The 20,353-nt window shown below is 31.4% G+C and overlaps 1 protein-coding gene across 7 annotated transcripts in view; it reads left to right on the top strand.

Moving 5' to 3' along the window:
* The window catches only part of LOC126750147 (transmembrane protein KIAA1109), a 234,885-nt gene that overhangs the window by 122,588 nt on the left and 91,944 nt on the right, over positions 1-20,353 (top strand). For all 7 annotated transcript variants that reach the window (XM_050459660.1, XM_050459664.1, XM_050459662.1 and 4 more), the window contains 5 exons: positions 6,519-6,711; positions 6,801-7,095; positions 8,776-8,889; positions 11,322-11,463; positions 18,566-18,783. In XM_050459660.1, coding sequence (XP_050315617.1) covers positions 6,519-6,711; positions 6,801-7,095; positions 8,776-8,889; positions 11,322-11,463; positions 18,566-18,783 — 962 coding nt within the window. The remainder of the gene's footprint in view (positions 1-6,518; positions 6,712-6,800; positions 7,096-8,775; positions 8,890-11,321; positions 11,464-18,565; positions 18,784-20,353) is intronic.

Raw genomic sequence — 20,353 nt, 5'->3', positions numbered from 1 at the left:
ATCGGCAAAAACAATGTAGAAAATTCTAAACATTTCTAAATTGTTTCATGGCTCTTTAAAAGGGATCGCGTTTCGTGACATTTTTTTCAATTTGACAATCAATTTTGTTATTTACCTTGGAAATAATTAAACGACAATCAACGCGAATCAGCTTAGAATTTTGACGTTGTCAATAAAAAGGGTGTTTCTAATATAAATAAGTATTCCTAGAGTAAGTATGTTCCAGGAGGAGTGTTTTTCTGAATTAGGTTACAGTATTATTAAATTTCTAAGTTCACTTACACATGTGTTAAAAAAGTCAATATTATTACACTTGCGCGTTCCTCGGTTAACCTATCAGTGAAAACCGTACTGGCAGAGCATTTGTAAAGAACTATTATTCAAAAAATAATGCATTTAGGTCAGTTATTGGCGGTTTTCTAAAATTTTTTATTACATGAAATACTTTTTTTTTGAATACTGGTGTATCTTTTACGATTTTTAATCAGGAAAATTGTCAGGACTATATGCCAAATTGCCAGAACTAAATATGTGAAATAGACTCAGCTATACTGCCCTGCTAAGACAGGAAGTCGTATGTGAAAAAACAACATTTAGAGATAATAAGCAATTTGTAAATAATTATATGCCATCCCTGTTTGTTGCCAATTGCTTTATTGTTTAATATTTATTTTTCTAAGTAACTATAAAAAACAACTATAAGATGTTTTAAGCATTTTGTTTAATCATAATTTGCAGAAAAAAAAACTTTTGTTGGATACGACATTTGGTCTTAGTAAAAGAAAACATCTTATAATTTTTATACTAAATAAATTTGCTGTAAAATAATAATAAACCTAATTTATAAATTAAAATAAATAGTTAAAAGTATGGAAATATAAGATATATTAATGAAAATTAGTATAACAAGTATATTAATAAGATAAGCTATTCACTATCATAATTTTCTGCTTCTCTTGATTCTGGCAAATTGTGCTAAAAGGACATCCTATTTGATGGTATGATTTCTTGCAACTTTTGCAGTAATTAAGCTTTTCTTTCTTTTTCAATACCTTTGGGGGCCAATCTTATGGTGGGTTTTGGTAGGTCACTTTTAAATTGTTTTACCAATAAAAAATTTAGTTCTAATAATTCACCACTAAATTTTGTTTTGTAAAAGAGGTTTTTAGATTCCCTTTTAAATTGAACCTCAACGAAATTGGCTAGATAAGGCTTTGGTATAATTTTATTCATCTTAAATCTAAACGAAAAATCAGCAAAATCATTTAAATTCATTTCGAATACCTCAAACCTTGAACTGTTTGATTTTTTAACACATAATTTAAAATCATCAAAATCCAAAACTTTGCATGTTTGTTTTAAGGATTTTTCCACCTGATGGTGGAAAGAGTCAGCAGACATAAAAGTGTGGCCAGTTTGCAAATATCTTATTTTTAGTAAGTTTAGATTAACCTCTGCTGAATTAATTAAATAAATAAAAAAACAATACAAAGCCCAATTCTTATTTTGGGTGGCGCAATTATCTAGCCAAAGTGTTATTTCTTTTGCATCACGGTGAAACAAGAGAAATTTGTCGAATGTTGAGATAATATCAGATTTACTCCTTCCGGCCACTCCTTCATGCCAAATAATAGCTACTGGTTTGTTTTTTACAGATTGCTTGCCGAGGGTAACGAAACTCTCATTAAAACAAATAATCCGAGGAGTAAAAATAATTTCTTTAAACATCTCACAGCGTGGTAGCATTATAACCTACAAACGTAATATAAAATTTATTGTACGGCTTAACATAAAAAATAACATAAGTACCTTCTGTAAATCTGCAGAAAAATATAATGGTTCAGAGTTTACTGCAGTAAAAGATGCGTTTTTTTTATACTAATGTCTCGCCTCTACGGCATTTTCATAGTGAATTTTCCATTTTTCACAATCTGCACAGTCAGAGTTAAGATTTTCTTTGTCATGTTTTGTATTTTTAGAATGAAGATTAAATGTTTCGCATTGCCGACACTCTTCATGGCCCAACGCAAAAAAAAATATTCATCTCAACTACTTGTTGGCGATAAAGTTCGTATGAAATATTTATGTTAGGGTACTTTTTAAAAAAATCTTGATGCATTAATTTAATATTAATGTCGCTTGGAAGATATTTCCTATTGGGCGCATGCTCCCTTCTATAATGGGATATTCTTGGACCAAAGGAATTTATGTGATCAATAATAATAATAAGTTGTCTGTCAATTTTTTTCTCACAAGGGTGTCCTCGCTTTAATGGTTTTACAAGTAAACTTTTCGAGTCAGTTTTTTCCAATGCGCATCTAATTATTCGATCATTATAGACTTTAAAACCTAAAACTGCCAAAAAAAATTTTTTGCACACATTTACGTCAGTCCCTGTGTTAGATTTTAAATAATAAACTACTGTGTGATTACGCCTAGAATCTCCATCTTTAGTTTTTCTTTTTTTATTGATTCTCTTTGCAGAACTAAAAATGAATTGGCGTTGTTCTTCATTTGTTAATTGCCAAAATTCTTTATTAATAGTTATTTGCCTGTCTTTATCAATTTGTTGAGAGCACTTTTTTATGCAATTTTCCTTGCATGTTTCCTGTATACTGTGTTTTGCAATTTTTTCATCTTGTTTCTGTTTTTTCCGGTCCTCGAAAGATGTGTTATATCTTTTTCTTTTTCGAACTTTTCCGTCCTTTGTAAATTTATTCAGCTGATTTTGCTCACATTCTTTAATAAAATTTTCTATCATAATATTTAATAAACCCGCAGTAAATTCATTTGGATTTTCAGTTAGGCAACTTTTTGCCAATATTCCTTGAGGCTTACAAATAATTATGTCCGAAATAATATTAATTTTGGGTTTTTTTTATTTGAGAACCAGTATTTTCTAACACTACAAAATAGTATAAGTATTTATTAATATACTTTTTAACTTTTTTACCACATTTAGGTTTTTGTATCTTCATTTTCTTTGCTTGCTGTGGAATAAAATCTGGATCATCCGGATCATCTAAACTATCGCCAATATTAATCTTGCTGTTGTCATATTTTTTACTCTAAATAAGGACTTTTTTGTAATTCCAGCTCTTTATTAAGCGCTAGTGTAACTAACTTTTTGCATCTCTCCGACATCTAGCATAAATAAGCACACATTATAATATATTACAAAGTGAAAAATAGTAATGTTCAATAACATACCTTAAATAGTTTTATTTAAACTAACAGTGGAATAAAATACACTAAGAATGCACAACCATTAACTAAATATATCTTGTTACCAAGGTTTTGCAGCCACCAAAACAATAAGTAAAACTTATAAACAAAACATGTGATAAAAACGAAACATGAATTATAACCTCACTTTTACACCCAAGGTCGTAAACTGTTACCAATAAGATCGCTCACTGCCCGATACAAAGTCAAAATGTCGTATCTCCTATATTTTTATTCAGATACGACAATGTGGCTTTGTAACAATCAATACGACATTTGGACCTAGTAAAATATGGATTTTTGCAGATATGACAAATAAATGTAGTTTGAAATCACTATTTGTAATAAAGATACGACTTTTACACCTACACGGTAAAGCATACTTGTGTAAATAAACGGGAAAAAAGAAAAAACACCATTTTGCAGATACGACTTTCTGTCTTAGGAGGGCATCTATAATAGATGTCGTTTTTACTTACTATAACTAATACCTTTAATACTTACTATCGCAACCAATGCCGCACTTTTGTTTTATATTGTTTATAATAATAATAATAGTAATCAAGATCTTTACGTAGAAAAAAATTTACAGTTACAAAATTGATAGTTTAAAGGCGAGGTTCATCGCAAAAAGATTCATATATCTAGACGCCTGTTCTTCCATCTAACCTTATTATCTATAAGGTGGGCCATTTTAATATAAGCACTAAAATTGCTCCGAAAGTAAGCGAGATACAGAAAAATTGTTAAGACCATAGTTGTTCAGGACATAGGAGGACGCGTTATTTTGACCTTGCGGTCGTTTTTTAAGGTCGAAGTATTTTTTTTAATGGTAACCCCTTTCTTGTAGACCCCGAGGATTCGAAAAGAACGCAAAATTTTTCATTAATGATGGTTTCAAATTTTATCGTAAATTTGAGGTCAAATTATAAAAAGCTGTTTATTAATGCTTTTATTTTACTTATTTTATATAACATATTATATTATATTATTTAAAAAAGCTTTAGCGCATGGATCAAGCAGAAATATTTAAATAACGTTAACCATCATGACCTTGAGGTCAATAATCTATATGGTTATTTTTAGGGTAGGAAAAGGGTTACGTAGAATAGGGGATTATAGAAATAAACCTAAATAAAAACTTGAATGTGAAATACAAGAATCTTGATATTTTTAAATTGAAATATTTTTTTTAACATACTTATTTATAATAGGTTTTTAAAAATAAAAAACTCGAGTTTTGTCCATGGTTTTATTAGCAGGACTGATTTTTGTGCTTTTTTTGTTGTTTTGGCAGAAAAATGATATATTAAAATGTTAAAAATTTGTATTCTTAAAACAATAATTAATAATAAATCTACAATAATTATAAAATATTTAATTTTTATAAACATGCTTTTTATTAGATAGGTACCTTTACTCTAATGAAGTATGTTAAAAAAAACACATAACGAGTTCATAAACGGTAATATTGTTTATATTTAAAACATATTCTATTATCAATAATCTCTTGTGAAGATTCGAACGTCGAAAAGCTGTGAGAAAGTGAGAAACCATATTATCTCATTACTAGGTATGTAAGCTTGTAGATCAAGGCATAAAATAACTGAAGCAGGTATAAGTTCAAACTGTAGAAAGTCCAAGTAGCGCTCTCCGTCTAATATTTTTTCGAAAAAAAGCGCCCAATTATTCGATTTTTTCCAATACCTGCCGACACACGAAGCTGCTCACTAAACTACACTAGGTGGTCAAAATCGTCCTCTCATAATTTTTGTATCAGTTGTACTTTATAAGGATGATATTTATTTACACGACGTATTTTTTCATAGTTTCTACTTGCGACAAGCTGTAACCAAAATTTTAATTGTAAAGATCACTTGGAATTAAATAGATCTGTTACGTCATATTTGACAAACCATTGACTTTAGACAGCTCGTTTGCTATACAAAAAATATTCACAATATAATATTTCATAATAATAAATATTTCATTGACCTCACACTTTTGTATTTCAAATGGCTATCCTAAGTGTGATATACTATTTTAAACGACATAAAATCTCCTAACCAAACCGAAAAAAAAAAACAAAATCAATTAACGTATACGCGAATGGTAAGCAAAAATGCTACAAAATACATTTTATCAACTTAACTTTGGTATGTCAAATAGTTGCCTCACAGTGTCACATATTATATTAAATGGCAAACAATTTTCCAACTCACTCCGGCAAAAAAATTAATGCAAGTTGAAGCGATTTACCAGTGAAAATGTATGGTAATAAACAGTTCATTGAGTCCAAGTAGTCCAAAAAGTCCTCCTCGAAAATATAGTATATCCTTCAATCGTCCAATCTTTGGAAAACCGAGTGGATGGAATTGGTGTTGGGATAGTAAGCGAAAATAATTTATATTTCTAGCAAGATGGAACTTCCCCGCACTACCTTTTGAGAGCTCCAGAGTTGGTTCATGAACAGTTTGCAGCGATGTAAATTGGCAGACGTTGTGCATTTGTGCAATGGCCGACACGGTCGCCAGACTTAAACCACTAGATTTTTTCCTTTGGGGGTATTTAAAAAGTAAAGTTTATAAACAACCCAACCCAACCCCACCTGAAAATATTAATGATATAAAGGATTGAATTACTCGCTAATATAGAGATATTAGCGGACAGACACTTGCCAATGTTCGTGAGGAATTTCAAAACAGAATTTATTACAGAATTAATTGTCTCGCGAATAACGGAGTACATCACTTAATAAATAAATAAAAAATAATAAATTCTGTGAACTGATTAATTTTTTTTATTTTTTAAACACCTTTTTACACTCTTACTGATTGTAAGTCTATAAACTTAATTTCTTTTTATACATCATTGGGTGATAGATTGTATGCGCTTTAAAATTATGTATCACACACTATATTATAGCCGTTTGACATACCGAAGTATGACGTCGATAAAATATTACTTAAAATATTATGCCAGGCATTTTAGCTCACTATTCGCTAATACGTCAACTGATTTAATTTTTTTTTGATTGTTGAATATTTTAAAGCTGCTTACAATGATGTGTCATACAATGGGGGTTCCCGTTTGGCATATCAAAGTGAGGTTAGCTGGAGGTGAGGAGGTGATTGGCAGAACTTTGTCGAATATAAAATTAAACGTCTCCCTGTATAACTAAATTAACGTGTTTTTTTTTAAAAATTATTAAGGGTGGTTCGTTTTGAAATGAAAGCACTGTATACACACATATATATATATATTATATACATATAGTATTTTTTTCTTTTCAGGTAAAAACGTAAAAGGATACGTAAACCTTAGCGAAGGAGTCGGCACACCGATTAGTCTCAGTACCCCAAGCGGATCTGCTATCGAAAGAATCACGGTTTCTTCAGACAAGAGTACAGGAAAATGCTGGAAAACCATTTATTATTTATTAGAACTTTATGCCAATATGCCAGATACAAAAACTATCAAACACAGGTAAAAAATCATTATTAATAAAATTGGGGTAGTTGGAAGTCCACAAGAGAATTTGTTATTTATATTTTTATACATGCTTTCTTTAATAGATTTTCAGTTGGTGCAAATGATATATCAGAACATTACAAAGGCAATCGGAAATACGACATTTTGTCTGAAATGAAATCAACAGAAGATATCGAAAAAGCTGATGGTACTCCGCAAATGAATCAACATAGAAATGTCGGCACAGAATTGTACAGGGAGAGCACTCATGCTAGTGTGAATAGCCATACTAAATTGGTGGTATTTGGAGTAGCGAGAATACATAGGACTAGATTATTGGCTACTTTGTCTGGTCTGAAGTTAGAAGCTGAAATAACAAGTTTACATAGCAGTTTAACGGTAAGCGGACCTTTGAATTTTGCGAAAATGGAAATGGTTGTTCCTTACCCCTTTACTTTGGGGGCATAATTGCTCTGGACAAGAAAATAATATTTTTTTTAAATATTACGTAATTTCACTATAATTGAACCAACGGTAAAGCAGGCGGTAGCTACTTTTGTAGTTGAAACAAATTTTGCTTTAATACTCAACCAAATTTATTAAACTTAGTGTCGCTAAAATAACGACCTGAGAAAATAATATTTTATTGTTAAAAGGAAAAAATTCCAACGCCACATTAATTTTCGAGATTTTTGCTTGATGGCTTGATTTGAACAATTTGCCTTTTTCCCAGTTATGAAGAATTAAAAGTTTGATTAGAAAAATGATTATTTATTTACAAAATCAATTGTCTTCAAAAGTTGGAGGTTTAATTTTGTTTTCCTATATATTCCTACAACTTTATTTAGCCTTAAGAGTTGTATTGGCACCTGGGACACTACCTTGTGGCACACATAAAACGAATTTCTCACTATAAAAATACCACTTCTCTCTAGTACAGCTATAAATACTAAAGAGCTTATTTTTTTCTTTTCTGAAGTATGAATTTAACAAATCTAAGGATGGTCTTGGTGTGCCATAATGTTCGAGTTAATTTCTTAAAATTATGTTGTTAATACTCTCAACTGCCTTTGACAAACCTAAAATTGTGCCCAAGGATACGTTTTCTTGATTTAGTGTATTGCGAAGTAAAGGTTTAGAAAAATGGAGATCAATTGCAAATTTAAAAACATGCATAATATGGTTTCTTAATACTTACTTTTAAAAAACCTTAAAAACGAAAATATGTATTCTCCAGTTTGCCGTTTTTCTGTGGAATTCTGAATTTAATTTTCTGGCTAAAATAAGAAATACACCAAAATTAATAGAACCAAAATTGAAGATAATTAAATTCTCTATAATTTTTTTTCTGTCTGGTTTTATATAATAGTCGTCAGTATGCCGATCAAAATTTCTGTACTTTCATCATCATCGGCCTTACTCGCCTGTGAGTATATTTGTCTTTTTTGTCTTTCCTAGATCACAAGCAGTTGTGAATTCTTTCATAACTTCTGATTTGAGATTCGCAAATGCTGTTGCAGACCTGGCAGACTTTGATTCATTTTCATTTTCAATTCTCATCGTTCTTTTTCAAGGTATCTAGAACTCTTCTTTACGTGTCGTGGCCATAAAAACTGTTGAGGGTGTTTCTCAATCGATCTTGAATTATTAGCCCGGTATTTTTTCAGTATTGTTTAAATATTATGTGAGTCCATTTAAAAAATTATACAACATTTTATTTAATTTCAATTATGAGTAACAACTGACTGATAGCAAAGTCAGTTAGTGCGCTCAAGTCGACGAGTATGTCAAAAGAAAATCACAAATAAATAAATATAATTGCCCTAGTCCACAGTTTTGTCTTAAATGTGAACCCGATAGTTCTTGTGTCGCTACTGGAATAACTTATGATTGTACTAAAAAGTACAATAAACAGATTTTTTCTTTAAATTTTAACACTATGTATCTCAAAAATCTAATACATTGGAATAAACGTTATATCAATTATGCTATCAATGATGTTCTATAGAGGCAAACAAATTTTTTTTTTAATTAATAAATGCTCAAATCCCCTGCCTAATAATTCATGTATTTTTTTAGGTTCGAAAAAAATCATTACCTCAAATGTTGGAATGTTCTCTCACTGGACAAGTAGGAAGAACAATGATAGTGTTGTTGGAAGGAGTAGCACCAAATTTGCAAACTGTTGTCAAAGTGAGTATTGCTATCATAATTTTATTATATTAAACTTAATTACAAAATTAAACAAAAATATTTTAAAAAAATTTAACAGCTGTGAGAGATGAATACCCCATTATCGAAATCTTCTTATAATTACTTTAATAATGTTGCCATGAATTGTTGACACTTACTAGCAAGTTGAAGACTTAATAATAATAATAATAATAATAATATTCTTTATTCGAAAATTCAGAATAAATGTTTTTAATTTTAGCGTCTTAAATATTAATTTTTCCAAAAGGAGAAATCCCCTCATGCAAAAAAATAATTTTAATATTAAACAGGGGAAAGGCTTTATAGTCTTTACTACTTTGATATGTAAAGGATCTTTCATACCTTACCGATCTACTTCAATTATGCAAAACTAAACACATTTTTAAAAAACGAAAGTTGGCAGGAATTACATCAAATATGCGACGTACATACTTGTGCTGAACTTTTTGTCAATACCTTAAAAAATATACTGATGAAGCTACTGACATAATAAAAATAAAGAGCAAATTTCGTAAATTAAAACCATGGATAACCCAAGGTTTGGTAGGTTTAATAAGAAAACGAGATAAACCTAAAAAGCTAAGTGTTTTATCTAACTCAGTAGAAAATATCCAAAAGTTTAAAAAGTACCGAGATAGTTTGAGTGAATGAATAAAAATAGCCAAGAATAAATACTACTTACAAGAACTTGAAAAATATAAAGCCGATCCTAAACAAACCTGGAAAATTCTAAAGCAGGCAACTAATGAAATAGATACAAAGAAAAATAATATTAATACAATTATTGGTGAAAAAGGAACAGAATGAAAATCAGATATTGAAATGGCTTATGAATTAAATAAATATTTCTGTAATATTGGTAAAGAACTAGCCAGTAAAATATCCCTACCCACCCTTATCAATGCACACCAATTATTAGAAGGACCTGCTTAAATTCAATATTTTTTAGACCTATATACGAAAACAAAATTATAACTTAATTAAGGAACCTAAAAAACAATTTTGCTCCCGGTTTTGATGGAATCACTGTCAACACTCTAAAACAAAATCACCTTTACTTGCTTAAACTACTAAAATACTTAATAAATCTTATCTTTGAATTGGGTGAATTTTCATGCTGCTTCAAACACGCTATATTATCATCGATTTTTAAATCTGGGGACAGAAAACAACCTAATAATTATCGGCCAATTGCGTTGACTAGTAGCGTGTCAAAATTAATTGAAAAGTGCATAAAGCTAAGACTTAACGAGTTTATCCAGCAAAAGGTAATTTCTAAGCATCAATATGGGTTTAAAGAAAACTTTAGCACTGAGGATGCCGTAATATCCCTTACGGAATCTGTCAATAAAATTTTTCGGGAGAGGAAGTTGTGTATGGGCATATTCCTCGATTTAAGTAAAGGTTTCGACACTCTGACACATCGAATTATACTCAATAAACAAGATAGAAGAGGCGTTGCGCTTAAGCTGTTTGAGTCTTATTTGAGAAACAGAACCCAAAGTGTAAAAGTTAATAACAGTATAAGTGAACCTTCACCGGTTGAGTTCGGTGTGCCACAGGGTATTTATTTACTATATTAGAAAGTTGAGGTCTATTATAATAACACTAATTCTCATAAAAGTATATATAACTACTAGATATACTAAATGACTAAACACTCTACAATAATATTATCTACAATTTTTAATTTCGAAATAAACTCCATAAAACTAAGGTAATTAAGTATAAAGATAAAGTAAAATAATTACATAGCATCGCATTTTTGCCAGCAGAATAAAAGTGAAAAATAGACAAGAACATTAAATTTAAAGTTATCGTTCCATTGAAATTTGTTTTTGACGTTCGTACTGTCGGTGATGGTTGTTTTCATACCATGTTTGTTTCCGCACGATTTTCATGTGATTTAAGACGGTTGGGCATTTGTACAAAATATATAGACGTGCAGATCAATACAAAGGTTAAAATCCTAATATACATTTAGATACACTTTATAACTTTTACACTCAAAACAAATTTCAAATTTCTATGAAAATATATTTAAAAGTATTAAGAATTTAACTTTTTAGATCCCTATTGACATCTGGTCTCTCTAAATTCTTTCAGACAAGAAGTATTTTATTAGTCCTATGCTCCCCTTTGATAATTTAAAATTTTACGCCATCCAGTCGACTTGTTTCGGCGGACCTTCAACTCCCCTGAGAACGACTTCATTTACACAGTTGGGTCCAGGAGTTCTGGCTCCTTAGACACATACGCGGATGGGACAAATAGTTTGAGGAAAACGACTGCTTTTGTTTTATACATGTATTGATTAAAAAGAGTTCCGTAGAACTCTTTTTAATGAAAAGAATTATAATGAAATATTTAGGTCAAAACATTTAATTTAGTTATTATTTATTTATTTCTAGGTTACTATAGGTAAATCTCAAGCCCTGTATTCTTCAGTTACGAAACGTCAGAAAGACAAGAATTCTGGTCTGTTGACAATTGGTGCTGTAAACATTGACATTCCGCAACATCCTGTTGCTCTGCATGGAATGGTCACGAGAGGTAAATTCTCATTCATATTAGTTTATAATAATGGCATGTTAGATTTTTATATCATGGTGTATATCATAGATTTTTATCACATGTTAGATTTTATTTTAGATTATTATAATAGTCCTATGGTTGGAACCTTTGGTATGACACTCAAATCACAAAACAGTTTTACCATTAACCTTTACTCTTTACATTATTCTCGACAGCTGTTTTACTAACGGGAGAAAATCGAATGAAGGATGGCTAGCCATAGTGTAAATAATAACTAAATTGTATATTCATGAAAAGAAAAAACTCCCAAATAGCCCATATATATAAAAGAAATATAACTTATAAGTATTAGATAAATAACTAACCTTTACAACCTCCCAAGCCCCAAAAGCCCAACTGCAATCTCAACAATCCATCGGTCCTTGTTATTAAAAATTAGCGAAAATCCTCTTCGAAAAGCCCCCTTTTCTCATTCTTCATTTCTGAAACTGAAACCTAAAAGATGCATACTTACTGTTCTGTCTTGAAATGTAAATTCTATTTTTCCTAAGCGATTTGAGTTGGCTGACTTCATGACAGAATATAACGTACACATAGTACTGTTACAAGAAAATATGATAAGACCACACACTACATGGAAACTAACTAATTACAATATTTACAGAAACGACAAACCATCCGTTAGATAAAGGAGTGGCACCACCATTGTTATCAAATACCAAATCCCACACTGCCCTACAAAAATCTCAGACATCCATCCCTACGTAAAAAATCCATACATTTTCTAACAAGATTCCTAAAATTTCGTTTATGGACAAACCTTCTACTTAAGCCTTCTCTGTTAATACCCCTGATCCCCTTTTTGAACCCTCAGGTGTTCCAACCCTGCTGGCTGGAGATTTCAATGCGAAATGAACATCGTAATATTGCAAAAGGAATAACCAAGCCGGCAAGAAGTGACAAATCTTGTCACTATTTAGACCCCTATTTCCAAAAACCTATCCCATAATATACAGATTATAAATATCGATGACCTTTTAAACTCCGATCATTCCCCTATAATTTTGAGAGCATCCAACTTAAATATTTCCATCTTTCTACTCTCTAAAAAAAATCACCAAATGACCATAGACCCATGGACCAAATTCAAAAACCTAAAAGAAATTCCTCCATTCCCAGGTTTACCATATTCTATTCAGCTAAACAATAACATGAATTCCTTTACCAATCACATTAAATCCGCTTTTGAAAATCCCCACCAGCTGTGTAGGGCCCAGCAGAGAGTCATTGATTAGCTCAACAGATCCCAGTCCATCCTCGTGCTAGCACTGGACGTCGAGGAAGGTTTTGATCGTGCCTAGCCTGAGGGATTGATCCACAAAGAAGAAGAAAGATAAGAAAATATAAATTATATTACTGACTATAAGATATTGGACCTTTATTGCCATTAATAACGGTATTTTCATTTTTGAATATTGCTAAATTTATATTGGATGTGCCATTTTAATGGATGCTTCCAAATGACTCCGAAAGTAAGCGGGTACAGAAAAATGGAGGCCAAAGTTGTTTTGAGAGATCATTTTGATAATTTGTCAATTCGTTTTTCAAGATCATGGTCAAAGTAATTTTTTAAATGCAAACCGCTATCTTTTGTAGCAGATGTGAAAAGAGCGGGAGATTTTACGTTTAAAATAATATTTCAAAAATCTTATCACACCCTTCAGGTGAAATTACAAGAAGCTGTTTATTAATGGTTCTGTTTGAATTAACCATTTAAAAAATATTTTAGCTGGTGGATCAATGAGAAATGTTTTAATAAAAGTAACCATATTGACCTTAAGGTCAATTATCAAGTTTATTTTCAGGCTGGAGTGATTTCATATAATATGGCGACTCTGTTTAGGGTGGCTTGCGTCTTGGATAACACTACGATCACGTCGTTGTTCCCAAATGACTCGAACCTGAAGATAACCGTGATAATTGACCATAGTTAAGATGGATAAGGTTATTTAAATTTTTGTGCTTGATCCACCTGCAAAACTATTTTTAAAAACAGTTTTTGTAATTTGACCTTAATAACAATTCAACATTTTAGAATATTACTTTGATTTAACCTTGAAAAACGATCTCAAGGACAAAATGATTTCCACAGATACATGTCACCTTCTGCCCTGAACAATTTTGGTTTTGAACATTTTTCTGTATGTGAATTATTTCTCGTGACCTCAGTTTATAAGTTTACTTAATTTCTGCTTTTGTTGAATATGGGTCAAAAAGCTACTCCAGACGATCAATTATATATTTTTTCGACGTTTTGATCTCTATGAGCTCATCTGTAGGACTCTAAAAGATACATAAAAAACAAATAAAATGATTGAATTAAAAGTCATTGAACTAATTTTATACAGCTAATATCAGGTTGAATAAAATTAAATATTTTGAATTTTTTTTTAATTTAACGAAAATTAAAAAAAAATAAGACTCAACACAATTTCTTAACTCGACACGTGTTTCGCTAACGATATTAGCATCTTCGAGAGATTCTGGTGATTGTGGAGGCCATGGAAAAAGACTTCCTTTTTCAATCCACCGCTGTTAAAAAACTGCATTAATATGATCTCGCACAGCAATCGCAAAATGTGCGGGGCAACCATCTAACTGCAAAAATATGTTTTTCTGCAATTCCAATGGCACATCTTCCGGCAACAACAGTAATTGATTGGTCAAAAAGTTAAGACAGACGTTGCCATTTAAGGATTGTTCGAAAAAGTATGGCCTAATAATTCTGCTTCCCAGTATACCACACCACACATTTAGGCTCCAACGACTTTGGTGCTGAACTTCAAAACAACAAAATTTGCCTTTTTTTTGCAAAATGCACACTTTCTATCAGTCTCAGAATATTCCACCAAATGATTGATATTATGAAATCTAACATTCAGCGGTAAGGTTGATCTTAGTTTCCCTTTTACAGACTTTACACCATATGAATGCAGCAAAGCTAGGGCTATGTTTCTTCGAAATATAACTAAAGAAGAACTTATTGGATCCTCAGGGTGAATTATTCTCATAAGTAGCCACGCATTTACTATGGACACATCAAAAAGATAGGCAAAAATTGGCCACCACCATTTTCTTTGTCTTATTCGGGTCCTATAGTTGGCAACCATGTTGTCTAATTTATCTACCCCACCCATCCCTCTATTATAATTATATATTATGCCCGGCTGTGGAACATTTACCTTAGATTTAGTTTCGCTGCAGTAACGTGGAGCTGTTTTGTTTGCAGATACGTCAAAATTTGAAGCAGCTGATACAACTTTGTTATCCTTCCATTGAACAACTACTTGACATGCAGACTTATGACAGGAGCCTCTTTTTTCAGTTTTCCGTACTTGCTTTGACCTTAGTGAGCTATTTTCTACTCGATTTTCACGTAAAGTACCTGTGGCACAGTAACCATCCTGAGACAATCGACTAAGTAATTTTAACGAAGTAAAATAATTATCAAAGTAAAATTGATAGCCTTCATTTGGTGGTATTTTAGCTTGTTGAATTAGGGATAGGACAACGTGGCCTCCTATTCCATATTCTTTATTCTCGGAATAAGTTAAATTATTTTGTTTGCCCATATAAATTTTAAAAGCTAAAAGATAACCATTGCTGATACAAAGAGTCCAGTTTTTGAACCCAAATCTTATGAGCTTCCCCCTAATAAATTGTTTCGCATAATGTTTTCCATAATAAGGAATCATGCTCTCATCAATATTTAGTTTTTCAGCAAGACCTCCGTACTTCCTATAATTTTCATTTAGCCGCCCAATAACCGGTCGAAGCTTATAAAGTCTATCATCGTTATCTATTTTGGAATTATCGTTCATGTGCAAATTCCGTAATATTGTCTCAAAACGGTTGAGGCGAATACTTTCTGCTAATATTTTTGGAATATCATTATTAGCTCCCCAATACATTCATTTGTTTGGATATTTAGCATACCCAGAAAGAGCTAAAGCACCGAATACAATATACAGTTCGTCATATCAAATTTAAATTTAAATTTTTTGAGATGCATTCAGATTTGTTTGCGTAACAATATGTTCACACATCGTTGCAAAAAAAAAGTTAAAAAAATGTTATTGGGGAAGTAATATTCACTAAATCAGCTGGTGGCTGCTCGGGGACACACGTGGAATTTATAATAAAAGACGGCTCTTCGATATTCCAATTCCGTAATGTTTGAGTTGATTTTCCAAGCTTTTTTTTTCTTTGTTGAGGTTTTTGCTTGTGTTTTAGTTTCTTTTTACAAAATGTGAAAGGGGAAGGTTATCTTCGGAATCATATTCTGCTGGCCTTCTGGTGTAAATAACTGCTTCGCATTCTGTTCTCAATATTGCCGCTCCCAAATGGTTTGGGTTAGCCTCATGTTCATCATCCGATTTATCGCTGTCTTCATCGGTTAAAACACCGTCATCGGAAGAAATTAAGTAAATTGAGGCTTTTTCGGTCTCATCATCTTCTAATTCTAGCAGTAATTCATCAAGACTCGATCTGAAAACAAACCGAACTTCAGTGGCTAAAATGCATGACGTCCTTTAAAAGGGACGAAAAAAATTATGTGTTTTTGGTGGAAGTCCTATTAGGCAAAAATTTCTTAAAATTTTATTATAAGATAAAGACATATACAAAATTAAATGCCTCGTTTTTGATTTTAACCAAATTTTTATGGCGTTAAGTTTCAAAATATTACTCAAAAATAAAACAATATTTACCCGCCACGTGCTGTTGTGTATAAACTAGGGTCCATGCTGTTTTCCTAATACAAATTAAAATAAAATATGGCCCTGGAGTACGACTAGCTCATTCAAAGTTCGTCAACAGACTACCGAAGTAAATAAAAACAATATTTTAATGTCTATTCCTGCAAGTCGACAAGCAGTGTTGCCATTTTTTCTTGCTTGCGGGACTCTCCCTTATGGGGGACTATATGCACTAATGGGTTAAAGGTGACTTTATCGCTCCAAAAAATTTTGAATAAAAATGTTCTATTTTCCCTAATCATACCCAACATTCAATTGACAATAGTCCAACAAGTTGACAATAGTCCATCCTCGGATCGAAGTCTTCCTCTTTTAAAAATTGAAGTAAATATTAGATAAATTCGAATAAGTCAGTATATTGTGACGGTCATTTAAACATACCTATGATGTTTCAAAATATTTTGAACTGTTGTTCGCGATATGTCAAACTCAAGGCATAATGCTCTTGTGCTAACAAGAGGATTTTCTGGAATGTACCCCAGTAAGTACTTAATATTTTCTTGGGTTATTCCAATTTGTTGCCGTTGAAATTTAGGACGAAAACTACCATTGGCTCGTAAGTTAGACACTAATCGGGGAAAAAACGCTCAGATCGCACAGACGCCGACTTGAATATCGAGCCGCGTAAACTCCTTTTGCTACTGCGGCATTCTGAAGACATTCAAAATAAACTGCAAGCAAATCCACAGCTTTATCGATCGTAAAACGCATTATTACGACGAAAATTATGCAAAAGTTAGTGAAACTACTTCAATTTGAGATATATTTATATTTTCATTAAATAGTTCTTTTTTTTGTTTTCATGCGTCCTTCCATGGGTTGCTAATTTGCCAAAAAAAAATTAACTATAGGATTTTTGTATAAAATTTTCTTTGGCGATTTTCGCGAGCCTATTAGGGAATCGTTTAGCCACTTTTTCATGAAAAGGAAATCATACCAATGGATTTAACTTTTTTTGAGAAAATTTATCATTCCTGTCGGAATGTTCAATAAAGCCCTATGGCGGCGACGTGTGAAACTAACAAAACTTCGAATACTAAAGCACTTAAAGCCCAAGAATGGCTCTTTTTAAAGAACATAATTGTGTTAAAATCGACTAAGCCTTTTCTAAGATACAGCGTTTTTACGAAAACCTTTGAATACCGCTCTACCACTTTATTTTTAGAGATACAGCAAAAACTGTTGAACAAAAAAGTTTCAGATTGTTATGTACTTTAAAGATCAAGTATTATTTTGTTAGATTAATATATCGAAATTCACAAAACCTTTACTTTTTTAAAAACCTTGTCATTTTAGAAACTTCAAAATATTTTCCAGGTTTTTTCTCTTGGCCGTTTTAGTATTATATTTTTACCTCAAGACTCTGCGATGAGTACGTTCCGAGATACAGTACCTCTCAGTCTTATTTGCCCCCCTCTACAAGTAATTTCTTCTTTTTTAATTTTTTTTTCAGATTTATGTTGCTAATGAGAATGAAATAAACATTATTTAGATTGTCAACGTCCTGTTTTTTTATGAATGCTATTTGGGTGTTTTTTAATACCAATCATTTGACTTAAGAGGCTCTTTTGGATAATTTTGCTGTCTAGATAGGATTTCTGTTTTTTTTTTAAATCGAGTGGATGTTGAAACTTTTCAAAGTGCTCAGTAAGAGCGACTTTTGAAGTACTATTAATAAGTACATGAGGTTTTCTACTTCTTTTATGTTCAGAAAGTCTAGCTTTTAAATATCCTGACGTTTGACCGATGTAAACACCATCGCATTCACAGTATGGAATTTTATAGATTGAATTACTTTCTAAGTTCTTTGATGTCTTTATGTTTATATTTTTCTGTATCTCGCTTACTTTCGGATCCATTTGGGTGCATACATTAAAATGGCGCACCGTTTATAATCGAAAATTAAATACAAATGTTTTAAGTTTAGAAATATTCAAAAAAGATTTTTAATAGGGATGAATCCAAACCCTTATAGTCAAATATATAGTTTAGTTAACTATGTTCAGCTTAAAACTTTTGGGTATTTTTTGTTTGTTACATCTTTAGTATATAAGTTTACAAAACCTTTAGTAGGCCACTCGTTAAGTTTTTTACGTAGTTTTAGTTTAGTTTTAATCTTGTCTGGAAGAAACTTTGGGATATGTGTCGAGAATAAAATAAAGTGTTTTGTAGTAAAACTGTTTTGTGATAAAAATTAATAAATAATCCATAATATTGATAGGGGAAAAGAAATCATAAAATAAAGTCAGTTATTTTTAAAATTTAAAGTTTTATAAAACTATTATTATTTGTTTGGTTTAAAGGAAGTAAACAACTGAGTTCAACACTCCAAGAACTTCGGGTTCAAAGAACCTCTAGCAGGATGTCCAGAGGTCTACAAATAGATGAAGACCAACAAAATTCCCCTAATCATCCAACAAAAGAAACTCCATTAACTGGTGGGCCGATACCGTGTAAAACGCCTACGGTAGAAAAGAGCCTCCTGCAGCCACTCGTTATGCAGTTTTCTGTCATTTTACAGGTAAAACGATTTACTTTTTTGTTAACTATTTTTGTAAAATAGGTTACATTATTTTTAATTTTTAATTACTGGAATGACGTTCTTTTCTTGGCAAGCCATAAAAGTTTTCTTTTTTTTTTTTTTAATAATATTGCAATTACAGTGCCGGCTCGTGGGTTTTTTAACAGGAAAGGCTACTGACATACATATCAGACTATGAAAAATATGAAAAAATATTATTTTTAGAGCGATTCTCCCAAACCTGATAATTATATGAAAACAGATATGACCTGTTTTTGAGCATATCACAGCAGCTTTTATTTAAAGACTACTATATTCTCTTTCCCAAAAAAAAGTAATTCGCAAAATACAGGGAGTGACAAAAGTCCGGGCCTCGACTTTAGGGGCATAACATACATGTTTTTTTAAGACAAAAGTTTAAATAACTTTTTGTCCTAAACCGCTTCCTAAAGAAGAGACGATCCTTTAAAAATGGCGTTGATGAAGTGATTCTGCGCGGATAATTTTTGAACTAACTATTAGAAAATCATAAAATTTGGCAAAATGCAGAACAATTGCATTAGGCATAATCTTCATATACAGAAATTTTACGATTATCAGTACTCTACGTCACTGATAATCGTAAAATAAGGGACTCTCACGAGATGTTAACTTTTTTTTGCTTCAAAATTTGGTACGAAAAGGCTTAATTACGAGAAAACAACATTTTTTTCTAAAAAAAGGTACTCTTTAAAAAGTCTCATAAACTTGCCATTTTCGAGCAAAGAGCATTTAAAGAAAATTTCATATTAAATTCTATTCTTCATTCGTATGAAATTCTAATAGTTCAGCATAAAAAAATAAGTTGGTCATGGAAACTTTCAAAATCTTTGTTATGTCTTATCAAATCGCATTTAGTTGAAATTAAAAAGTTACTTTAATAAAAAATTAAATTCGCATTAACTTCCAAGGGCCTTTCTTACTTTCTTGCATAAGTCGAACGTTTTGGAGTAATACGGATAAAATTGTTTCTAAAAAATGTCTGCATGCCTCTCCGGTCAACCTCTGAGGTAATTGTGGAAGTTCAATATCATCTCGTGGAAATTCCGATTCATCAGTGAACAATATAAATGACGAAAAATTATGATGTTCTTCTTACTTCTGCGCGTCTTTTGAATTCACACATCCCTTTTTACACATAGGAAAAATTAATTTTCTGAAGCAACTTTTTTCCCGGCGGACATCGGGTGAGAAAACGATTCGGCATAAAGCAGTAGACCTCTTGCTTCGCCGCGAATACAGTTCGTACATTCAGTTCGCATATCATCAATTTCTCGATTTTTAATTCATGTTTACAGAGTATTTAAAACTTACGAAACATTGGCACAATTTACTTATGACATCTTGACACCTGTCAAATAATCAATACCTCCACCTCTTATAAATTTAAATTAAGTTTCCAACTTATTTTTACTAATGAACTAAATAAATAACACATAAATAAACGTATAATATGCAACAAGAAAATTTATTAGATAAAAGATAACATTCACATAATGTGTTCTTCCATACTATCTGAAAAATACAGTAT

Source organism: Anthonomus grandis, chromosome 2 (assembly GCF_022605725.1).
Source record: "Anthonomus grandis grandis chromosome 2, icAntGran1.3, whole genome shotgun sequence".
Classification (NCBI taxonomy): domain Eukaryota; kingdom Metazoa; phylum Arthropoda; class Insecta; order Coleoptera; family Curculionidae; genus Anthonomus; species Anthonomus grandis.
This window is presented reverse-complemented; position numbering and strand designations above follow the sequence as displayed.